The sequence below is a fragment of the Aethalodelphis obliquidens genome, unplaced genomic scaffold, assembly GCF_003676395.1.
Source record: "Aethalodelphis obliquidens isolate GAN/ISIS:26980383/991018 unplaced genomic scaffold, ASM367639v1 scaffold25, whole genome shotgun sequence".
NCBI classification, from domain to species: domain Eukaryota; kingdom Metazoa; phylum Chordata; class Mammalia; order Artiodactyla; family Delphinidae; genus Aethalodelphis; species Aethalodelphis obliquidens.
This window is the reverse complement of record NW_020837969.1, coordinates 34,681,160-34,701,062: the sequence shown is the minus strand read 5'-3', so window position 1 is coordinate 34,701,062 and position 19,903 is coordinate 34,681,160. Positions and strand designations below refer to the sequence as shown.

At 42.8% G+C, this 19,903-nt stretch overlaps 1 protein-coding gene across 3 annotated transcripts in view; it reads right to left on the bottom strand.

Annotated features, from left to right (window-relative positions):
* Positions 1-3,117: 3,117 nt before the first annotated feature.
* Positions 3,118-19,903, bottom strand: part of PSD3 (pleckstrin and Sec7 domain containing 3) — a 565,935-nt gene continuing 549,149 nt past the window's right edge. For all 3 annotated transcript variants that reach the window (XM_027122996.1, XM_027122997.1, XM_027122998.1), the window contains one exon: positions 3,118-4,240. In XM_027122996.1, the coding sequence (XP_026978797.1) occupies positions 4,022-4,240 (219 nt within the window). In that variant the 3' untranslated portion in view covers positions 3,118-4,021. The remainder of the gene's footprint in view (positions 4,241-19,903) is intronic.

Here is a 19,903-nt window from a genome sequence, read left to right as displayed (position 1 = left end):
GTACTATAAGATGTCCAAGGCCAATGGAGACACCTGTTGCCCGGGGCAGACTGTTGGCCTGGGAGAAGAGACAGCCAGAAAGCTTTGGAACCAGGAAGGCCCAGAGGCTCATCTCCTTACAAAAGCTGATCTTCTGTCAGAGTAACTCAGATGCTCCGTGAGAAAAGCAGGTGCTAGTTAAGCCCAAGTCACACTAGTCGTTAACCAGGCTCTACTGTGAACAAGTCCTGGGTGCCACTTTGATTCCTGTTTAACAGCGCTAATCTTATAATTGCAAAAATTCTGACAATTGAAAAGTGAAGGGATCAGGAGGTTGTCCATTGTTGCAGCTAAGGAAGGTGGCTCCCCACCTGCTGAACCCTTGGCCCGGTCCACAACAGCTATACTACAGAGCTTTGGACCACAAGGCTGAGAATGCCCTGTGAACTTGGCCTTAAAAAAGCTTAACAAGGAAAAATGCCAAAGAATCAAATTCCAGTGACCACTAACTAAACCCAAGAAAGTGTTCAAAGTAAGACAATGGAGAAACTTCTTTAAGGTCAATTTTCTTCCAATTGTCTATGATTAGGGATAAAGGCAGAGAAGAGGTGCAGCTCGAGGCCAAAGCAAGCCCTGCCCTACCTAAGAATGTCTTCCCCGGCTCTTTCTGTGCTGGAAGGACAACAGGCCAGGGCTGGCAGGAGGCTCCTTCCCTGCTGGGTATGTAAACCCCTCTCCAGCCTCAGGGGTTCTGTGCTTTGGCCACAGGGTGAAACACAAACACAAGAGACCAACCCTAGACTGGCCTTGGAGAGCCAGCCAATTTTTCTCTCCCAGAATTAACTCCCTCACGTCACTTCTGACCAGGAAACACTCATCTTTGGAATGAGGATCACAGCCGGAGAAGCAAAGACGGTCCTGCACAGGTGCTCTCCATCCTCTTTACGCAAGAGCAACAGAAAAGGTTCACATGGTCCAGGACTGCAGTCCCCCAGACGACTCTCCACACGAGGTAATTAAAATGTGCAGAAGTGTTGCTTGGTTTAATCAGGCATTACTAAGAGTCAGCAAATGATATCTGTAAAAAGCATACTTCAAATAATGTCTATGGCTGGCAATAAAATAAAGACTCTTGCATGCTAGTAATTAGGTTTCGATTGCTAACAAGGAAATCCTGACCCCTCCCTGTAAATGTCAACATGTGAGGTGGGGGAACACACTCTGAGACACTTTGGTTCTGGTTCCACACACGGCTGCTTCTATGGACAATTCGGCAACAAGACCGTCACCAAGGTATTTTGATGACTCTCAAGATTTTCTATACTAAAAATTAATATTAGGTGTATTTCTGCAAAGAGGAATAATAACTTATTAGATGGAGAGAGATCGCAAGGCTCCTGGTACTAAGGGATGGGTGAGGGATGGGGGGCAGTACCTTCAGAAGGGAAGGAGGGGGCTCCCCTGTACCGTGAACTGGGTGGCAGGCGTGGAGGAACTGTGAAGGGGAAGGTCTTCAGTCATGTCTCCTGACTAGACACCACGGGAAAGAAATGATCACAAAGGAGACCCTGGTTGGCTATGGGCAAGGCTCTCAGGATCCTGTCACAGAAGGGGCCTTGTCTCCTACAGGATAAGCTCTTGGCCTGCAAGGAGCACTGGCACTAGACAGTCCAGAGGCCTCAGGGGGAGGTGTTCTCAGCCCATCCCCTAACGATGGCAGTCTGGGATCACGGCTCACAAAATAACCGTTGCAGTTGTTTTTCAAGATAAACTATGGGAATGCAGTATATACCACAGCTTCAAAAGTGCCCTTCTCATCTGTCTCTCTATTAGCATATCCAGAAGTTCTTGGAGATAACAGTGAGTCACACAGTGAGCACAACGCCGTCGTGGTGCTGATGTTCACTGGGCATTTCAGAGCTGCTCGAGTGTCTAAACACTGCAGCAAGGTACCATTCCATGTCTGGTACAGACTCTAAGTGACACACACGGAGACATTCGACATACACAGACACACACATACTGGGAGCACACACATTCAAGCCAGTCAGGGATGTTGATTCTTCTTTAGTTATTGAAGCTCAGAGATGATATGGTCTAGGTACCTCTCTCCCCTCTGCTTAGGATAAAGATCTAGGCAGAAAGCACACACACTGATGATTCAGATTCTAGGAAGAAAGACTATTCCCTTGTAGAAACCTTGGATTCAGTCAGAAGCTACAAAGAAAGAATCAGGTACATGGGCCATGTTGGTAACTACCCTGTTTGTTTCTAGGTCTTGAAACCTAATAAACAAGATAGAGGGTTAGAGGGAGTTTTTCAAATGTGTGGCAAAAACACCACAAAGCAAGCAGCTACAACCTTACGGAGGGGTTTCTCCTTTCTGGGCACCAGCAAGTATGGGCATTTCTACAGCTGAAGGAAGGGCATGTTAATAAATAGTCCTGTATAAATGCTGGTGCATCAGAACAAAATACCACTAGAAAGTACCATGGTTCAGGAGCAGGTTTTCTCTAATTCCCTGGAGCCATGCTACCCACACAGAGTCCCTGAGCCTCTAGTCACACAGCACCTTAACTAGTAAACCAAGTAGAAAAGAGCAAATCTCTGTGGGAGAGAAAAGAACATTCGAAGTGATTCCATTCACTCTGAACTTGTGGAGATTCTAGGTTTAAGGATCACAGAGTTTTCAGGTTCCAAAATCAGAAAGTTCTAACTCACAGTGGGCTCAATTTTCATTCCTTTCTTCTCCTCAGTAAGAGAATGTTCTGTTTATCACCCTGAATTTCAAAGGGACTGTCCCTGGAATAAGCTTACGACTGCTCTGAGCAGATACAAAGAAATGATTTAGAATCAAGGGTTTATTTTAGGGTGAAGCGGCTTCACAGAGACAGAGACAAGAACAGACTAAGGGACTCTGTGTTTGTCACCAGGAGATTCCTCAGTTTTCCAGCCATAATTCCTTCAGATTTTATTCCTTTCAGATTTATTGTAAAGAATCAACATTCTATTGCCAAACAACTATAGGGAAAAACAACTTTTTCCTTCCTTATTTTGCTTTATTAAGGAAAGAATGAAAGGGGCTCCATTTTGATATTATTTTGTTAGGAAGACCCCAAATGCTTACAACCAGGAGACAACACCATGCCTATATATATAAAAGAACCTAATTCCCGGATGGCAGGGTATCCACCACAGATGGCTCTGGATTCCTTGTCTAGACGCTGTGGGAGTGGGGTAACAACTTCCTGCAGATCAAAAACACATCTCGCTGCTGCAGCCCCCAAGAGTCCATTGTTGCCACCATCCTTTAGAAAACAAAATGAACTTGGGGCCACCTTGCCTCAGCCTTCAAAAGACGCCACTTCCTCCTTCCTTGCTTGGCTGAAATGGAATCTACACTTCAAGCGAGCTAACGTGCTTCTTAAATTCCCCAGGCCTGAGGTCCTTGCCCCCCTCTACCCCCACCAGCAGGGCCGGACTCAACACTAAGCACTCAGATGCATGAGGCCTCACAGGGGAGTGGCACCTCCCGTGAGTGTAACTCTTAACTGAACTTCTGCGAGCGCGAGAGCTGGATTCTACCTCTGTGACTGGGCAAGATTTCACATGAAAAGGCTTATATTAACTCTGGCTAGAATTTTCTAAACTACAAAGTTTGTCCAGTTAAGTGTTTCACAATGGATTAAATCTTTAACCTTTATAAAAAGTGTTAACAGCTGATTTGAGAACACACAAAACTGAGCAGAGTGCAAATGAGAGAACCCTGAGGGAGAAGCGATACATAATCCATTCTGAAATCATGATCCCCTCCCCTCACAAAAGGTGCATTAGTTATCAGGTAGCAGAAATCATCAAAGCAAAGAAATCAAGAGCAAAGAGACAATCTGTACAGAAACTAACAAAAATATACAATAGGAAAGGTTACTAATGCACCATTTAGTCACAGACTTTGTTTTAAATATATTCACGGATTCACCAGAAAGATCTTGAAAAACTCTATTTTGCTCCACGACCAGCACTTCCTGGCCGCAGATGGATTCTAAGTGACTTTTTGCTTAATGCCTGGAGTTTCAGGTCGGTGGTCTTTCCTTTCCGACACGTTTCGCTTGACCTTGGCGGTGACCGGAGATGCATCTGGGTTCAGCGAGGGGCTGGAGTGCGACTTCTTCAGGCCCACGGCGCCCCCTCCACCGCTGCTACTCAGCAGCTCCAGGCCCCCCTCTTTCAGAAGGCGGACATACATCTCATAGCGGGTTTTCTGCAGGGAGTCAGAGAAGAGGGGTCAGTATACTGTCACAGGCACACGGCGCAAGGCGCCAGCGAGCTCACTTCCCGAAGGGCAGGGCTGGCAGCTCAGGAGGCTGACTGATGGTTTCATCGATTCGGTAAGACATAAAGATAGAATGTGAGTTCTCCTTCATTCTGCATTCTGCAGGAATGGCTATGAGATGGAGGAAGCCTGCTTCCTGAACACTCAGCACAAGAAAGTGTGAGTTGGAAGAGCTGCGGCCTCCGGTTTTGGGGACCAGATGGCTCTCAGGCTCAGGCCTGCAGCCACTGGGGCCGCCCCACAAGGCCGTGGCCAAGGCCTCCCCTGAACCTGGCTGGGGTGCGGTTCTTTACTCCCAACTTGAGGAAGCAGTTGGTGGTGAACCTGTACTCCTGTCCCCTACGGGACCACTAACACTTCCTCGAAGCTGCTCTGGGTTTCCTGCTACGGCTTTTCTGCTAGGATTACCAACTTCTCAGAGTACTATGGTTTCTTGCAAAACTTCAAATTATCCCCTGATGCTGTTCTTTATTCTACACATTTTTTTTCATCAACTGTTCATTGAGTGTCTACTATGTTTTGAATGGCTCCTTGATTTTCTTGCCTCTGGGTATCTTTTTCTAAGAATAATTGAGAAGAACACTGCAGAGATTTTTTTTCTCTAACCTTTACTGGTGCTGCTCTTCTTTTCTTAAGTTTGTATCTGAGTCACTATATAGAGCTACTGTGTACATAGTGCAAATTACAGAAGGGTCGCAGATTCTCGATTTGATAGATTCTAGTCAAAATAAGTCTCTCATCATACTGCTTCAACACATGAAGGATCTGTAGAAGGCCTAAAGTATTTTCTTTCTCAGCAAAAGAACAGCTCAGTTATAAATTGTCCCAACAAAGGCAGCAAAGTCTTTTATAACTCTAAGTCTTTTAGGGATTTTTCTGGTCAAATTGAGATTTTATATATCTGTTTTAAATTAATAATTATGAACGTGAAGCTACTTGAAGCTACTCTTTCAAGTTGTTTTGTTCAAAAGTAGGGAAAAGCTGCTAGTCATTAAGCTTGCTCTGGGTTTGGTCAGTAGCCATGTTGAGGTGCCAAGCTTTGGTTGATGATGATTACATTATGGTGTGCCCACAGGCTAACTTGAGGGCATTAACACAAGAATCGTATACAATTGGTACGTTATTATCCCTGTTTTACAGTAAAGGAAATAGAGGCAGAGATAAGTCCAAGACAGTAAAGAAGTGAAGCTGGGATATGGACTCTAGAACCCATACTCTTAAGCTGCATTTCCTTCCTGGGTATGAAAATATATGCAGGAATGTGTATTTTAGGATGACAACTCTGAGAGACTCTGTAGGTTTGGCCAATCAAAAGCCATTTTCAACCCCCCTCTTCTCCTATGTCCCTCCCACTGTTGATAAAACCAAATACTTACTTTCCCAGACACTCTTGCAGCTAAGATGGGCTGTGTGATGTTTTGGCCACTGAGATATAAGGAGAACTCTCCTGGGGGACTTCTGCGAAAGCGATTTTGCTTTCTGATGAAAGGGGCAGGTTGAGAGGAGAAGCCACTGGTGCCAGCCCCTCACTCTTATTCCTTCCTTGACATGGATGTGATTCCTAAAGCTGTAACCCTGTGAAATGAGGCAGCAGGCGTGAAGGCAAAAGGACAGCATGCTAGGCCTGAGGGGAAATGGAAAGACAGAAAGAGCCCGGGTTCTTGATGACACAATGAGCTGGATCCAACTCTCAAAGCCCTTACTGCCTCTGACCGTCTTGTTAAGTATGAATAATAAATGCCCTTTGGGGTTAAGCCACTGTTAATCAGGTAATGGTTTTTTCCACCACATTTCTTCCTTCTAGTTTCTTTTGAGCTATAATTGACACACAGCACTGTATAAGTTTAAGGTATACAGCATAGTGATTTGATTTATATACATCATGAAAGAATGATCACAAAATGTTTAGTGAACATCCATCATTTCATATAGATACAAAACTAAAGAAATCGAAAAATTTGTTTTTTCCTTGTGATGAGAACTCAGGATTTACTCTCCTAATGACTTTCATACATAACATACAGCAGTGCTAATTATATTTATCATGTGTTTCATTACACCCCTACTACTTATTTATCTTATAACTGGCTGTTTGTACCTTTTGACTGCCTTCATCCAATTTCCCCCTCCCAACTGGCAGCCAGAAATCTATTCTCTTTTTCTATGAGTCTGTTTATTCGTTTATTTCTTTTTGATGTATAATTGACCTACAACACTATGTTAGTTCCTATTACACAACATAGTGATTCAACATTTCTATACATTTCAAAATGATCACCATGATAAGTCTAGTTACCAACTGTCACCACTCAAAGATATCACATAGTTACTGGCTATATTCCCCATACCCTTGACTCATTTATTTTGCAACTGGAAGTCTGTGTCTCTTGACCTCCCTCACCTATTTCTCTCCCCACCCTACACCTCTCCCCTCTGGCAACCACCTGTTTGTTCTCTGTATCTATGACTCTGTTTCTGTTGTTACGTTTGTTCATCTGTTTTGTTTTTAATAGATTACATGTATAAGTGAAATCATATTGTATTTGTCTTTCTCTGACTTATTTCACGAAGCATAACACCCTCTAGGTCCATTCATGTTGTCACAAATGGTAAGATTTCATTCTTTTTTATGACTGAGTGGTATTCAATTGTATATATACCACATCTTCTTTATCCACTCATCTGTTGGTGGACACTTATGCTGCTTCCATATCTTGGCAATTGTAAATAATACTGCTATGAACATTGGGTACATTATCTTTTTGAATTAGTGTCTTCATTTTCTTTGGATATATACACAGAAGGGGAATTGCTGATCACATGGTAGTTCTGTTTTTAGTTTTTTGAAGGACTGCCATACTGTTTTCCACAGTGGCTGCACCAATTTTATTTTTAACTGAAGTAGAGTTGACTTACAATGTTGTGTTAGTTTCAGGTGTATAGCAAAGTGATTCAGTTTTATATAAATCTGAAAAAGAATATATATATTCTTTTATAGGTTATTGCAAGATATTGGATATAGTTCCCTGTGCTATTACACAGTAGGTCCTTGTTTATCTATTTTATATATAGTAGTGTGTATCTGTTAAACCCAAACTCCTAATTTATCCCTCCCCGCTGGCTACACCAATTTACAATCCCACCAACACTGTAGGGGGGTTCCCTTCTCTCCACAGTCTCGCCAACATTTGTTATTTGTGTTCTTTTTGATGATAGCCATTCTGACAGGTGTGAGGTGATATCTCACTGTGGTTTCGATTTGCATTTCCCTGATGATTAGCAATGTTGAGCACCTTTTCTTGTGCCTCAAGTACTGTTAATTGCAGATGAAAGCATCACTAATTGATACACATTCCAATTTTAGTATAGAAGTAACAAAGGAATAAAATATTAATCTTTTCTCAGAAAGCTATTAATACATAAGGGTTTAATAAGGGCATATGCTAATAAAAATATGTCATAAGTATTACACAGTAGTCTATGCATCAGTGAAATCTAAAGTCATGTTCATTCTAGGAATTTAGAGACTTAATCTGTCTCTAAACTGCCTTGGTGGCAAGAATAAAATGCAGGAAAGAACTGTATTTTAATATGAATAAGGTTTAGTAAAATGATCTAAAGACAGTTTAAAAATACATTCAGAAAATCAATGTAAGGCATACTATTTCACAAAACTAGGGCATTTATACAATAAGAGGGATATGAAGGACAATTTTTTGAGATGACTTGCAAGAGGACAAAAGAAGAAAAGGTGACTGGGCCATTTTGTACTAGCTTTTGAAGAAACTGACATTATTGGGAAAATTCACCAAAACATGCATAAATTAAAGCAATTTCATCCACTCATTTTACAGCTCCAGCTGCAAATCTGTTGCCCCCATAAATTACATCTGTGTGTCAATCAACAAACAAAAGGCAGAGCACAGAGGAGTGGCAGTACATGAATCATCAGATGAGAAGAAAAGGCAAAGCAAAGCAAAGGGTGAAAGGGGGCCGGCAACCAGGACTGCTCAGATGTTGAGAAAAATAAGGAAAAAAATAATGTGGGTTTGTTTAGGAACTTCCAATGGCTGTGCTCTATTTCTGAGTTAAAAGGGCTTACAGGGACACAGGCTACTAAACCCAGTAATACAGCTTTGCTTTCTACCATTCTCTGTGGCCAAGCCAAATTCCTCTTTAAAATATTTTAGGAAAACTTATCTTTAATCTCAGGACTCTTCAGTACTACTGGAAGGACTGTGATCTACGTTCTTCTGGGATTACAGACTCACCAAATTTGTAAACCTCTATCCAGAGGCTTTGGGGCCAAAAAAAGATTGCCTCTGAGCAAAGACAGGCAGCTCTGAATGCAGCCCGAGGAGTGAAGGGTTAGGACTGCCTGCAAAATTCTTCTCCAAGACCTCTCCTGACTTCTCCCCTCTGGGGTGGCAAAGTCAGACTTCTTCCTAACAATGCAACCATGTGCCATCTTTGGGAGGGTTTATTTCCTTTTTTCCTTTCAGAGAAGACATGACTCTTTTTTCTAAGACCAATCCTGAAATTTTTTTTAGGTTAGAGCTGGTGTTTAGGGAAAAGCAGAGCAACAGCAGGAAGTGTACTTCTCAATCACTTTTTAACCTGATGTGCCAGTTTAGAGACTGAAAACCTGAGGGTCATGTTCCAATGGTCAATCTCAGCCAAAGAAGCTGGTAGAGGACAGAGCAGCAAACACTGTTTGCTGCTTCCCTAGCAGCCTCCTCTTGCAGCTGACGGAGTTGTGCTTTTCACTGAGGGTGTCATGTTCTAGCCTAACCCCAGGACAGGAATCGTGGTCTAACATTGCCAGTCAATGTTGCAGCCCTGTGACCTAGACCTGGCCAGTGACATGTAAGGAGAGCCGACTAGGGTACTTCCATGGAAGCAGTTTTTGGTGCTCTGATAAAAGTTGGGAGATGAAATGTTCGGAGCTATGGCAGGCACTTTGAAACCATGAAACGATAAGCATGAAAACAAAAAAGCCAATGTGCTAAGGATAGCAAATCAGAAGTTTAGAAAGATCATATATCTTTGGTGGCAACTCTCAAGCAGCCAGTGACCATCTACTTCAAGTTTTCTTAGATGAGATAAAGAATGTTTATACTGTTTAAAAACTTAGTCAAGTTTTCTATTATTTGCAGACTAATAAAATGGTCAACACTCAGCTTGGACTCACTCATAGAAACAACATCCCAATTGACTGACAAGGGCTTAATTTCCAAAATAGACAAACAGTTCATAAAACTCAATAACAAAAAAACCAAATAACTCAATCAAAAAATGGGCACAAGACCTAAATAGACATTTCTCCAAAGAAGACAGACAGATGGCCAAGAGGCACGTGAAAAGATGCCCAACATCGCTAATTATTAGAGAAGTGCAAATTAAAACTACAATGAGGTACCACCTCATACCGGTCAGAATAGCCATCATCAAAAAGTCTACAAATAATAAATGCTAGAAAGGGTGTGGAGAAAAGGGAACCCTCCTACACTGTTGTGAGAATGTAAATTGGTGCAACCACTATAGAAAACAGTATGACTGTTCCTTAAAAAACTAAAAATAGAATTACCATATGACACAGCAATCCCACTACCAGGCAAATACCCAGAGAAAACCATAATTCAAAAAGACACACGCTGGGGAGGGGGAAGGGTGAGCTGTGACAGGGCGGGGGAGAGTCATGGACATATACACACTAACAAACGTAGTAAGGTAGATAGCTAGTGGGAAGCAGCCGCATGGCACAGGGATATTGGCTCAGTGCTTTGTGACAGCCTGGAGGGGTGGGATAGGGAGGGTGGGAGGGAGGGAGACGCAAGAGGGAAGACATATGGGATCATGTGTATATGTATAGCTGATTCACTTTGTTATAAAACAGAAACTAACACACAATTGTAAAGCAATTATACCCCAATAAAGATGTTAAAAAAAAAAAAAAAAGACACATGCACCACAATGTTCAATACAGCACTATTTACAATAGCCAAAACATGGAAGCAACCTAAGTGTCCATCAACAGAATGGATACAAAAAATATGGGGTACACACACACACACACACACACACACACACACACACACACACGGTATCATTTATATGTGGGATCTAACATATGATACAAATGAATTTATTTACAAAACAGAAGCAGACTGACAAGACACAGAGAACAAACTTATGGTTACCAAAGGGGAAAGGGGGAGGGGATACATTAGGAGTTTGGGATTAGCAAATATTATATATAACTACTATATATAAAATAGATAAACAACAAGGACCTACTTTATAGCACAGGGAACTATATTCAATATTCTATAGTAAACCATAATGGAAAAGAATATAAAAGAGAATATATATTTATAACTGAATTACATTGCTGTATATCAGAAACTAATGCAACATCAATTGTACTTCAATAAAAAACAGTATCTCAATTGAGCTGTACGTGCACTTCCTGTCATAATTTTATTTAGCAAAAGATATACTTAATTAATAGGCTTTGGTATAACATAGTTTTGTTGGGTTTTCTCTGAATATTCAACAAATTATTGATGGATGTTATTCCACTCTAAGCCATACTGTGGTCACATAATAAGTATTAAATCCATTGACTATTTTATTATTTTAATAGTTTTATACCAGTTGTTTGGTCGCCATGGGTGCTAGAGTACAGTTCTCTTGGTCCTCCCCTATAAGCCTACAACACGTAGGATATCAAGATTGTAAGAGTTAGCCAACAAATTGTCCTACAGCAGTTTCTGGATCTGGGTAATGATTAGTTAGTATACTAGTATTTACTAGGGAGCAGCCTGGAGATACTTCTAAAATCCTGAGGAAGGAAATTTGACAATAAAAACTTTGCTCCTTGATCCTTCTTTCTCCCATATCCCACATCCATCTGTCCCTCCATCTTCAGAATAAATTCAGAAGAACACCATTTCTCTCTGCTGCCACCACTTCCAGTCTGGACCAAGCACCATCACCTTGTGCCTGGATAACTGCGATAGCTGCCTCTCTGCCCCCTGCTCCCTCTCTGCCCCCCATGCATACACTTCTAGAAAGAGAGTCATGGGCTAAACTGTAAGAGTGTGTCATCTGCTCAAAATGCTCCAATGGCTTCTCATCCTTAAAAATCCTTCCAAACCCCAAATCCATACACTGGCCTAGGAAACCCCCATCAGTGCCACCCCCCACCCCCCAGTCTGGTGTCTTACTGCTCCCCCTGGGCATGCTGTGTGCCAGTCATCCTGCCTCCTGGCTGTCCTTGAACATAGCAGACACACTCCTGGCTCTAGACCTCTAGTACCTGCTGCTCTCTCTGCCCAAGAAGCATGGCCCCAGGAGCCTACAGGGCATATTCCCTGGCCTCCGTCACCCCTTTCAGTCTTCACTCAAATGTCTCCTTTATGCAGAGGCCTTCCCTGGTCATCCAGACCTAAAACTGCCACACCTGCTCTTCGCACTGGACACTGCATTATTTTTCTCCTTAGCATTCTCACCATGAGCCTTAGAGTTTGCTTATGAAACAATCTTGTCTATCTTCCCCCTGCCAATCCTAGAATGCAATCACATGGGGGCAAGGACTTGGCTTTTGTTTGTTAATATATCCCCAGCACAGAGAACACAGAGTATACACTAAGTAAACATTTGATGAGTGTATAAATGGAAGGAAGGAACAAATGAGAAAATAAATTTCTCATGTCTAATAGAAAACATATTTTGAACTCTTAATGTGGCAAATTCTAGAAAAATAAAACCATGGATATAGATGCAGAGGTAGATGCCCGATAAGCCCCTCCGTCAGTAGCCTCTAGGGAATGCTCTTTCACCTCCAGTGTTCCCCATTCCCATGTTTTCTACAAAAATGCTATGGTCTGACCCTAAGTGGCACCAGTCAGCAAAGACTTATCTATGCCCCCCACATCCAGACCACGGCTGTCAAGACGCCACCCGCACAAACCCTGCAGAGTGAACTGAGGCTGCGTACTTAAGACTGGGGCTCTCTCTCTACAGAGAAAGAAAAGTAGTTTATATCATACTTTTGAGGTTCATAAAACAGAGACATATTTTCTGAGCATCTCTTATGTAGTAGTACATGAAGACCAAATTTTATTACCCACTTAGAGCTTTAAAAAAAAAAGTGAAAAACTGGACTTTTGGAGTGTGGAGTGTGGTGGTTCTTCATTTGTTAGTGACTAGATCTCATTCTGACATGAAGGGCAGCCTCTAAATTTACCTTCTAACAAAAGCATCCATTAAAAAGATAAGAGTTTGTCAATGGTCATTTATATGTGAATTCTTTTGCCTGATGACTCTTGCATGTGACTTATATGTAACGCACCAGGATCACATTTACCCTTGGGTAAATACTTCAACACTCACCTAAGATTCTAAGCTCTGTGGGTCAGAGTAGCAGCCTCATCAATATTAACATGGGAAGAAAACTGCTGCTGACACTCAACAAGTAAATAATAACAATATGGAGGTTTCACACTTTTGCTCTGCCAATAATGTTCATAACCAGATAGTAAAAAGGGAAGAAGAAACAGCAAAAAACCATGAATGTTTTAATTAATATAATTCATGCCACAAAGTAACCACTGTGCAAGCATGAACATAGCTCCAGATCGGGCACGTTAAAGATGAGATGGGCTGCAGAACGCAAGTCTGTGGGAAGCAATGTGACAGTGAAAAGAGCAGTCTTGGGGGCAGGTGGCCACTAACTATGGCATTGATTCACTTTCCTAAATCCTTGCTAGTTTTCATTACGTGGCCCTTCCAGGGTGTACTTTCATTAGGAAGAACAGAGGGAGCCTGAGAATGCGCTGTGCTTTGGGGACAGTTACTGCCTTTGGTCACGTTATTAAAGGTCTTTTTTTTAAAAATCATTTTCACAGTTTTTCCCTTTTTAAAAAATTTATTTATTTAATTTATTTAGTTTTGGCTGCGTTGGGTCTTTGTTGCTGTGCGCGGGCTTTCTATAGTGCCGAGCGGGGGCTACTCTTCGTTGCGGTGCGTGGGCTTCTCATTGCGGTGGCTCCTCTTGTTGCAGAGCATGGGCTCTAGGTGCACAGGCTTCAGTAGTTGTGGCACATAGGCTCAGTAGTTGTGGCTTGCAGGCTCTAGAGCACAGGCTCAGTAGCTGTAGTGCACGGGCTTAGTTGCTCCATGGCATGTGGGATCTTCCCGGACCAGGGCTCAAACCCGTGTCCCTTGCATTGGCAGGCGGATTCTTAACCACTGTGCCACCAGGGAAGCCCCGTTATTAAAGGTTTTGTCGTAGTCGCTGTGGATTCATTCTCAGATCAATTCTTAAAAATTTCAGAGCTGTATGCTCAGCTTCCTTGCTCAGAGATTCTCCGACAGTATGAATAGATTCATAGCAGTATAACTGTGTGAGCTGATCCCACTATCAGAAAATTGAGATGGGATTTTACCAAATCCAAGCTCAGTGGCTACTCTCTGCAGAGAAGCATCTGAACACTGCTTTTGTGGCTTTGTCCATTCAGCAAGCTCTCTCTCTTAATTTCCTTCGTAAGATTTGCGCTTTCCATAAAACCTTCTGTGACCGGTGAGAGCCAAAGACAATTCAAATGCTTAATGGCTTCTTTTTCTCCTAAAATCAAGTTGTTTATTCACTCTGTAACCTCCTTACTACATTGTTTTGCAACGTTAATTTATTAAGTTGGTCTTTAATCACCTGTAAGAATACTTCTCAAACATGTAGGAAAAATATCCCTTTCACTAGCAGCAATGCTTACTAGGGAGGAACAAAACAATACAGTATCCAAGGCCAAGTAAGCTGTGGCTTAGGTTGAATGTTAAGTGCTAAAAAAAAAAATCCTGAGTATTGTTATTATTTGAAAAGAAGTTTAATCACATCCACATCTGATGGAGCAGTTTCTTTTTTTTGAGTATGAGTTCTGCATACCATTTTTCATTTCATTTAATATAGCACTATCTCCTTTTGACCTCTGATACATGAATACAATAGTAACAGCCTAAATGAAAAGAAAACTGCAACGGCAATTCTAACTTAGCACTGCCATTTGCCTTCAGACCTCACTGCACCAGCAATCGAGTCCTGAATACATTTCCTCCTGACATTTTCCCTTCTCAGGCAGGAAGGGTAAAAGGCCAGCTTAAAATGAAAGGAGAAGAACACCAATAATGTCATGTACATAGCAAAACACTTTTTACTCCTAGATCTCTACATTGGAAAACAAAGAAACAAACCAAAACAATTAAAACAAGCCAACAAAACAAGGAGCTCTGGAAGAAACTGCTCATCTCCACTCTGCATTCTATAGGACGATGCAGAATTGACTTGCAGACTTTCTCCTTGCCCGGCTGGCTTACCCTCTGCTACCTGCTAACTTAAGAAAGCAATACATTAAAAACAGAGCTTTCTATAAGTTCTTATCTGAAAGCTATGCTAGGACTTACATTTTTAAAAGAAAATTTTAACGTTTTCTCCCTATGCCATTCCCCTATCAGGCTTTGGCATGTAATGGTAACCCACTGCCAAAATATAGCAAATACACACATTTTTAGGTTGTATAGTTTGTATTCGTGGCTTTCTGGGAAAACCTGAGGCAGTGTGAATTCTATTGTTTTATTTCAGTCTACCTTTTGGCTCGACTGCTCTCTAAATGAACTTTGTGACCTCAATTAAAAACAAAACTAAAATAAAAAGCTTACTCATAATAATAATGTAAGCAGAAGAGGTCAAAAAACTCTAATACGGACAAAAAGCACTGGGTCTGCAGAAAGCGTTTTGAGTGTGTCTTTGTCTCCATCCTGTGGTCCTGGTCTGATGCTCCTAAGGCGTCTGGTCTCTGCCCCCAGAGCTCCCACAGGCCCTTCAGGGAACAGAGAGGGCTCAATGGCCACCCCTGTCGTGCTTGTCCCTCCCAGGGCCCCCAGCTGCCAGGCCCGGGCAGGCAGATCCCCTGCAGTGCTTTTCCCTTTGCAACATCTTTGTGGAGAAGAACAGGACTTCGGTGTCAAGGAGAGCTTTCCCAATTCTGAGAGCTAATTTTTAAAACCCTGCTGCCTTTCTCACTCTTCACACTTTGTTTCTCCAGCTCTCGAAACCCTTTCTATAAACCCAGTCTGTATTAGTACCCAGATTTTTTTTCTCTTCTTAGAAATTAAACTCGAAATTCTCAATTTAAAAGTCCACAAAGCTCACTTAGAAAACAGAACAGTTTGTTTTCTAGGTGGAAAACTCGAGAATTGTCCAGTTCCCACCTAGCCATGGGTCAGTCCTGCAGACCTGCCATGCACCAGGCTCCTGGCTCTGGGGGCCCTGCCCAGCGTGGCCTTGCATGAGGGTTTTGACAATAGCTGAGTGTAAAATTAACGGGAAAAAGAAAATTAACTCTGGATCAATGGGATTAAAAAGTTTAATGGAAAAAAATTGTCCTTTGAAACACAGAGATGTGAAGTCAAGTTTCTACATACCCAAGGTAAGTAATCTGAGCTAGAGAAATACTACTTATCTGGATAAGAGGCTAAATTTAACTCCTATGGGATAAAAGTTTGTCTCTCACTGAGTTTTTCCTTAGGGAACTCACATCTAAAACAAAATTTTAGTTTGTTATGACAACATTCTTATACAGGCCACACTCTTTTTTTTTTTTTTTCCGGTACGCGGGCCTCTCACTGTCGTGGCCTCTCCCGTTGCAGACCACAGGCTCTGGACGTGCAGGCTCAGCAGCCATGGCTCTGAGCCTAGCTGCTCCACAGCATGTGGGATCTTCCTGCTCCACAGCATGTGGGATCTTCCCGGACTGGGGCATGAACCCATGTTCCCTGCATCGGCAGGCGGACTCTCAACCACTGTGCCACCAGGGAAACACCTACAGGCCACACTCTTAATCCTTGGTTTATATTTAGTTTGTGCTTCTGGCTGTACTAGGATTCCCTAAAGTCGCACACACTTTCTCTCAGAAATACGCTCCCGGGATTCTTTGTGGCAGCTGGCCTGTCACATGCACAGGTCCCAAAACGCTAATGCCTGTCATAAGGGGACAGGTCAGTCTTTCTAGGAAATTTTAAAAGTAGGATTTGAGGAAGCTTTGAAGGTAAACTACCTTCCCCACTGACTTCCCAGGACACTTCATACCTAAGATATATGGATTGCTTTTGAGCTCAGAGCAGTTTTGCACCTTCTGCAGGCCCAGTTCAAATATCTCTCTTCCATCTCACCAGTTCTGTGTCCAATTCTGAGCCTGTCTTGGTAAAGTATCTTTGACCCGTGGAGTCAGAACACTGAGCGACCAGGCCTCAGCAAGTCCCTCGCCCCCTCCAGTCTCAGGCTCCACAAGTGGCAGAATGAGGGGCAGCTATAAACTTCCCAGGACTCTCTAAGGAGGGAAGCATGACACATGGATGAAGATGCAGTGCTGGTCCGGGGAGGGGAAGGCACATGGGAAACCAGCTGTGGTTGACTCTGTCCACAAACTGGCCAAAGGCCAGACCCGGTCAGGCAGGAAACCTCCGGTTGAGGTGAGAGGCCCCAACGTGTCCCTCGTGCACATGAGCCACACCTCCAGGAGCTGTCCAGGCAGACAGGTGCTCCTGCAAGAAGTCCGTGACCGGGGGACCTGCTTCCAGCCTTCCAGTGAGGGCTGTACTGAGAAGGCTAGTACAAACATAGGATTTTTGCATATGATTTTTCCCTAATATTTCCAGAAGAACATTTCTGAAAACATTTTAAGTTTTCATTATAAGTCTCTTGAGTAATTCTGAACTAGATACACCTAAAGAAGCCCAGTAGCCTGCTCCAACAAGCCTCTGCATCTCGGAGCAGGGGCTCAAGCACACAAGCTTTTAAAACTCTTACATCAAAAGCATACAGATTCTTATGGAAAGTAGTAGGAAGAAACCTAAAGTAGTTAGACAGAGATAAAGTATTCTGGGTAAAAAGAAAAAAACAGAGTTAGCACAGGAAAGGGCGGACAGTACCAGCAGTCTGCAAAAAAACGGATGGGAGGGTCACTTACCAAAAGGTCCAAGGGAAGTGCGAAGGAGGCCGCTCACACTATTTGCATGAGAATAGCTTTGTGGGGAGACTGAAGGGGCACTTCCTTCTCACAAGTCACTGTGGTGACAGCACTCACACCAGGTGGGCCTCTTCTTTACTGAATCCCCACCCAGAAGTAACAATCAAAACAGTAAACAACAGGCACCGCACAGGCAGCTAGACAGAAGCGACACCGTCCACAAACTACTGTAGAGTCCTACGGTGCACAACAGCTGCACATCTTCCATTATGCATGAAACCTGCACCCCACTTGTGACCAGGCCTCCCAGTCCCAGCTGGCTTTTAGGGAGACTGAGCAGCACAGGAGCCACTGCCTCAGGCGGCTCCTGAGCACGTGCAATGTGGCCAACTTACACTGAGATGTGCCCTAAGTGTAAAGGTATACTAAAGTTTGAAGACTTAGGAAGAAAAGAGCGTCAAATATCTTAATATTTTATAGTGATTACATGTGGAAATGATAATATTTTGGACATATTGTGTTAAGTTGAAAAATCTTATTACAATTAATTCTACCAGTTTCCTTTTATTTTTAAGTGTAGCTACTAGAAAATTTAAAATTATATATGTGGTTTGCACTATATCTCTATTGGACAGAGCTGGTCCAGATCCCCTGATATCCCCAAATTGAACTATTCTTGTTTTACGTTTAACAACACTCTTAGGGATCATTGTGAGAGTGAGTTAATCTAATAAACTATTTGCTGTTAGTATGTATCTCGCATCAAAAATAAAGAGTTGGAGGCGACCTTATAGGTTAGTTTACCCAATCCCATCTCATCTCCACAGCCAGAAACTGAGGTCCAGAGAGGATAACTAGTACCAAACACATCAAGGATGAGACTAAAGTGGCCTCCTAACTTCCAGTCCATCCCTTTTCCTAATTTTACTATTTTATAATTGCAAGTATTTTCCCTTTTCTGGCAGACAGTACCTTCACCCAAAGCAGTGACTCTCCTCAGAGCAGACATTTCAGGTGTAAGGAGGGATTTAGGGACAGAGTCACTGTGGGTCCTGTGACTGGCTGTTTGTTCTGCTTCTCAATCATCTGTTTAAAATGTGATTCAAAGGATCCTGTTGCTAAGCTTCTCCTCCCTTCAGAAGCGTGCACCATCTTTTACAGATGAAAATCCAGCGCTCTGCAGACCTCGCTCATTGTGTCATACAAAATGCAACTCCGAACGGCAATGCAAGACTCCTGTCTCTGTAGTTAACTGGACTTGTATGCCTGGGCAGATGCTGAACCTGGGTCTCTAGACTCTAACACTTAGTCTTCTATTAGAAAAATAAAATTCCTAAACTTCCCCAAGAATTCTATTAACCTGCCACATCTTAGCTTCTCAGATTCAGACCAGGGATCACCTCTGTGATGTTTTCTATAAAGGAGACAGTGCTGGATTCCAGGCTAGACCCTGTTACTGAGACTGAGACTCTTCTTCAAGTGAGACTGAGACTCTCGTTCAACTGAGACTCTCCCTTCGCTAGGGAGACGATGGTGATCACAGCTATCTCCGTACTTTTACAAACACGGCGACTCACAAATTAACAGCTAGATTGTCTTGTTCCAGAGATGGATTAGCTTGTGGCGGCTGGCAGTGCACTGAAATATGCCCTTGCACTGCTCCTGTGAGAGAAAAAGTGGACCGTCACATGAAAATTATTTATCTGATGTTGACAAAGACTGAGCGATCTGAGGGAGCCGGGCTAAGATCACAAGCAGAGAATCTGTTCAAAAAGAAATACATCAAACCACCACCTACCCACTGTGCAACAAATAGCCCAACGATAAAACTGAGGGCTTGCGCCCAGAAATTCATATTACGTGCGCTCCTTGATATGAGATGCTTTGAATTTCCTGAACGGTGCTGTATGGAATGTGCTCTTATTTCAAATACATCAATTTCAGAAGGAATCGCGCCATTTTACATGCCACCAAAAATTAGAAATTCAGAAAAAGATGCATCACGCCTCAAGGACGCCCTAGATTTTCTAGATTTAAAATATTCCGCCCCAAGAGATTTACATGTCTTACTAGAATGGACATTTGTTGTTTCTAAAATTGAGCTTCCAGCCATGTGGTTCGTGTGGGCCCTGCCTGCCTTAAGCCATGAGCATGTGCTACTCCAGGTCGAAATTCAGGAGTGGGCACGTGGCTGATTTCTAGCCCATTCAGCCAAGGGGACTTATTCTGCATCTGGGTAGAGCCATCAGGGACGTGGACTTCTTTTCCTGCTGGACTGGAACCTGAGAACACATGTACCTGGAAGTATCCATTTTCTAACCACAGAGAGACAGTTGATTCCAAAGCCCATGTTCAAAGATCTAAGACACAAAGCATATCCAACCGTCTGCAGCCTCTGTACAGGGATGGCAAACTGAACCGCCCCCAGGGGCCAGGCCAGCAACACAAATGTGGATGCCTGCTAGGCTTGATATACTAAGGGGTGGTGGGGAGGGCCCTGTAGGTCTTCCCTAAATGCATTCAAATCTCAATGAAAATAAATCCAGCACTGCGATGGCCAAAGAAA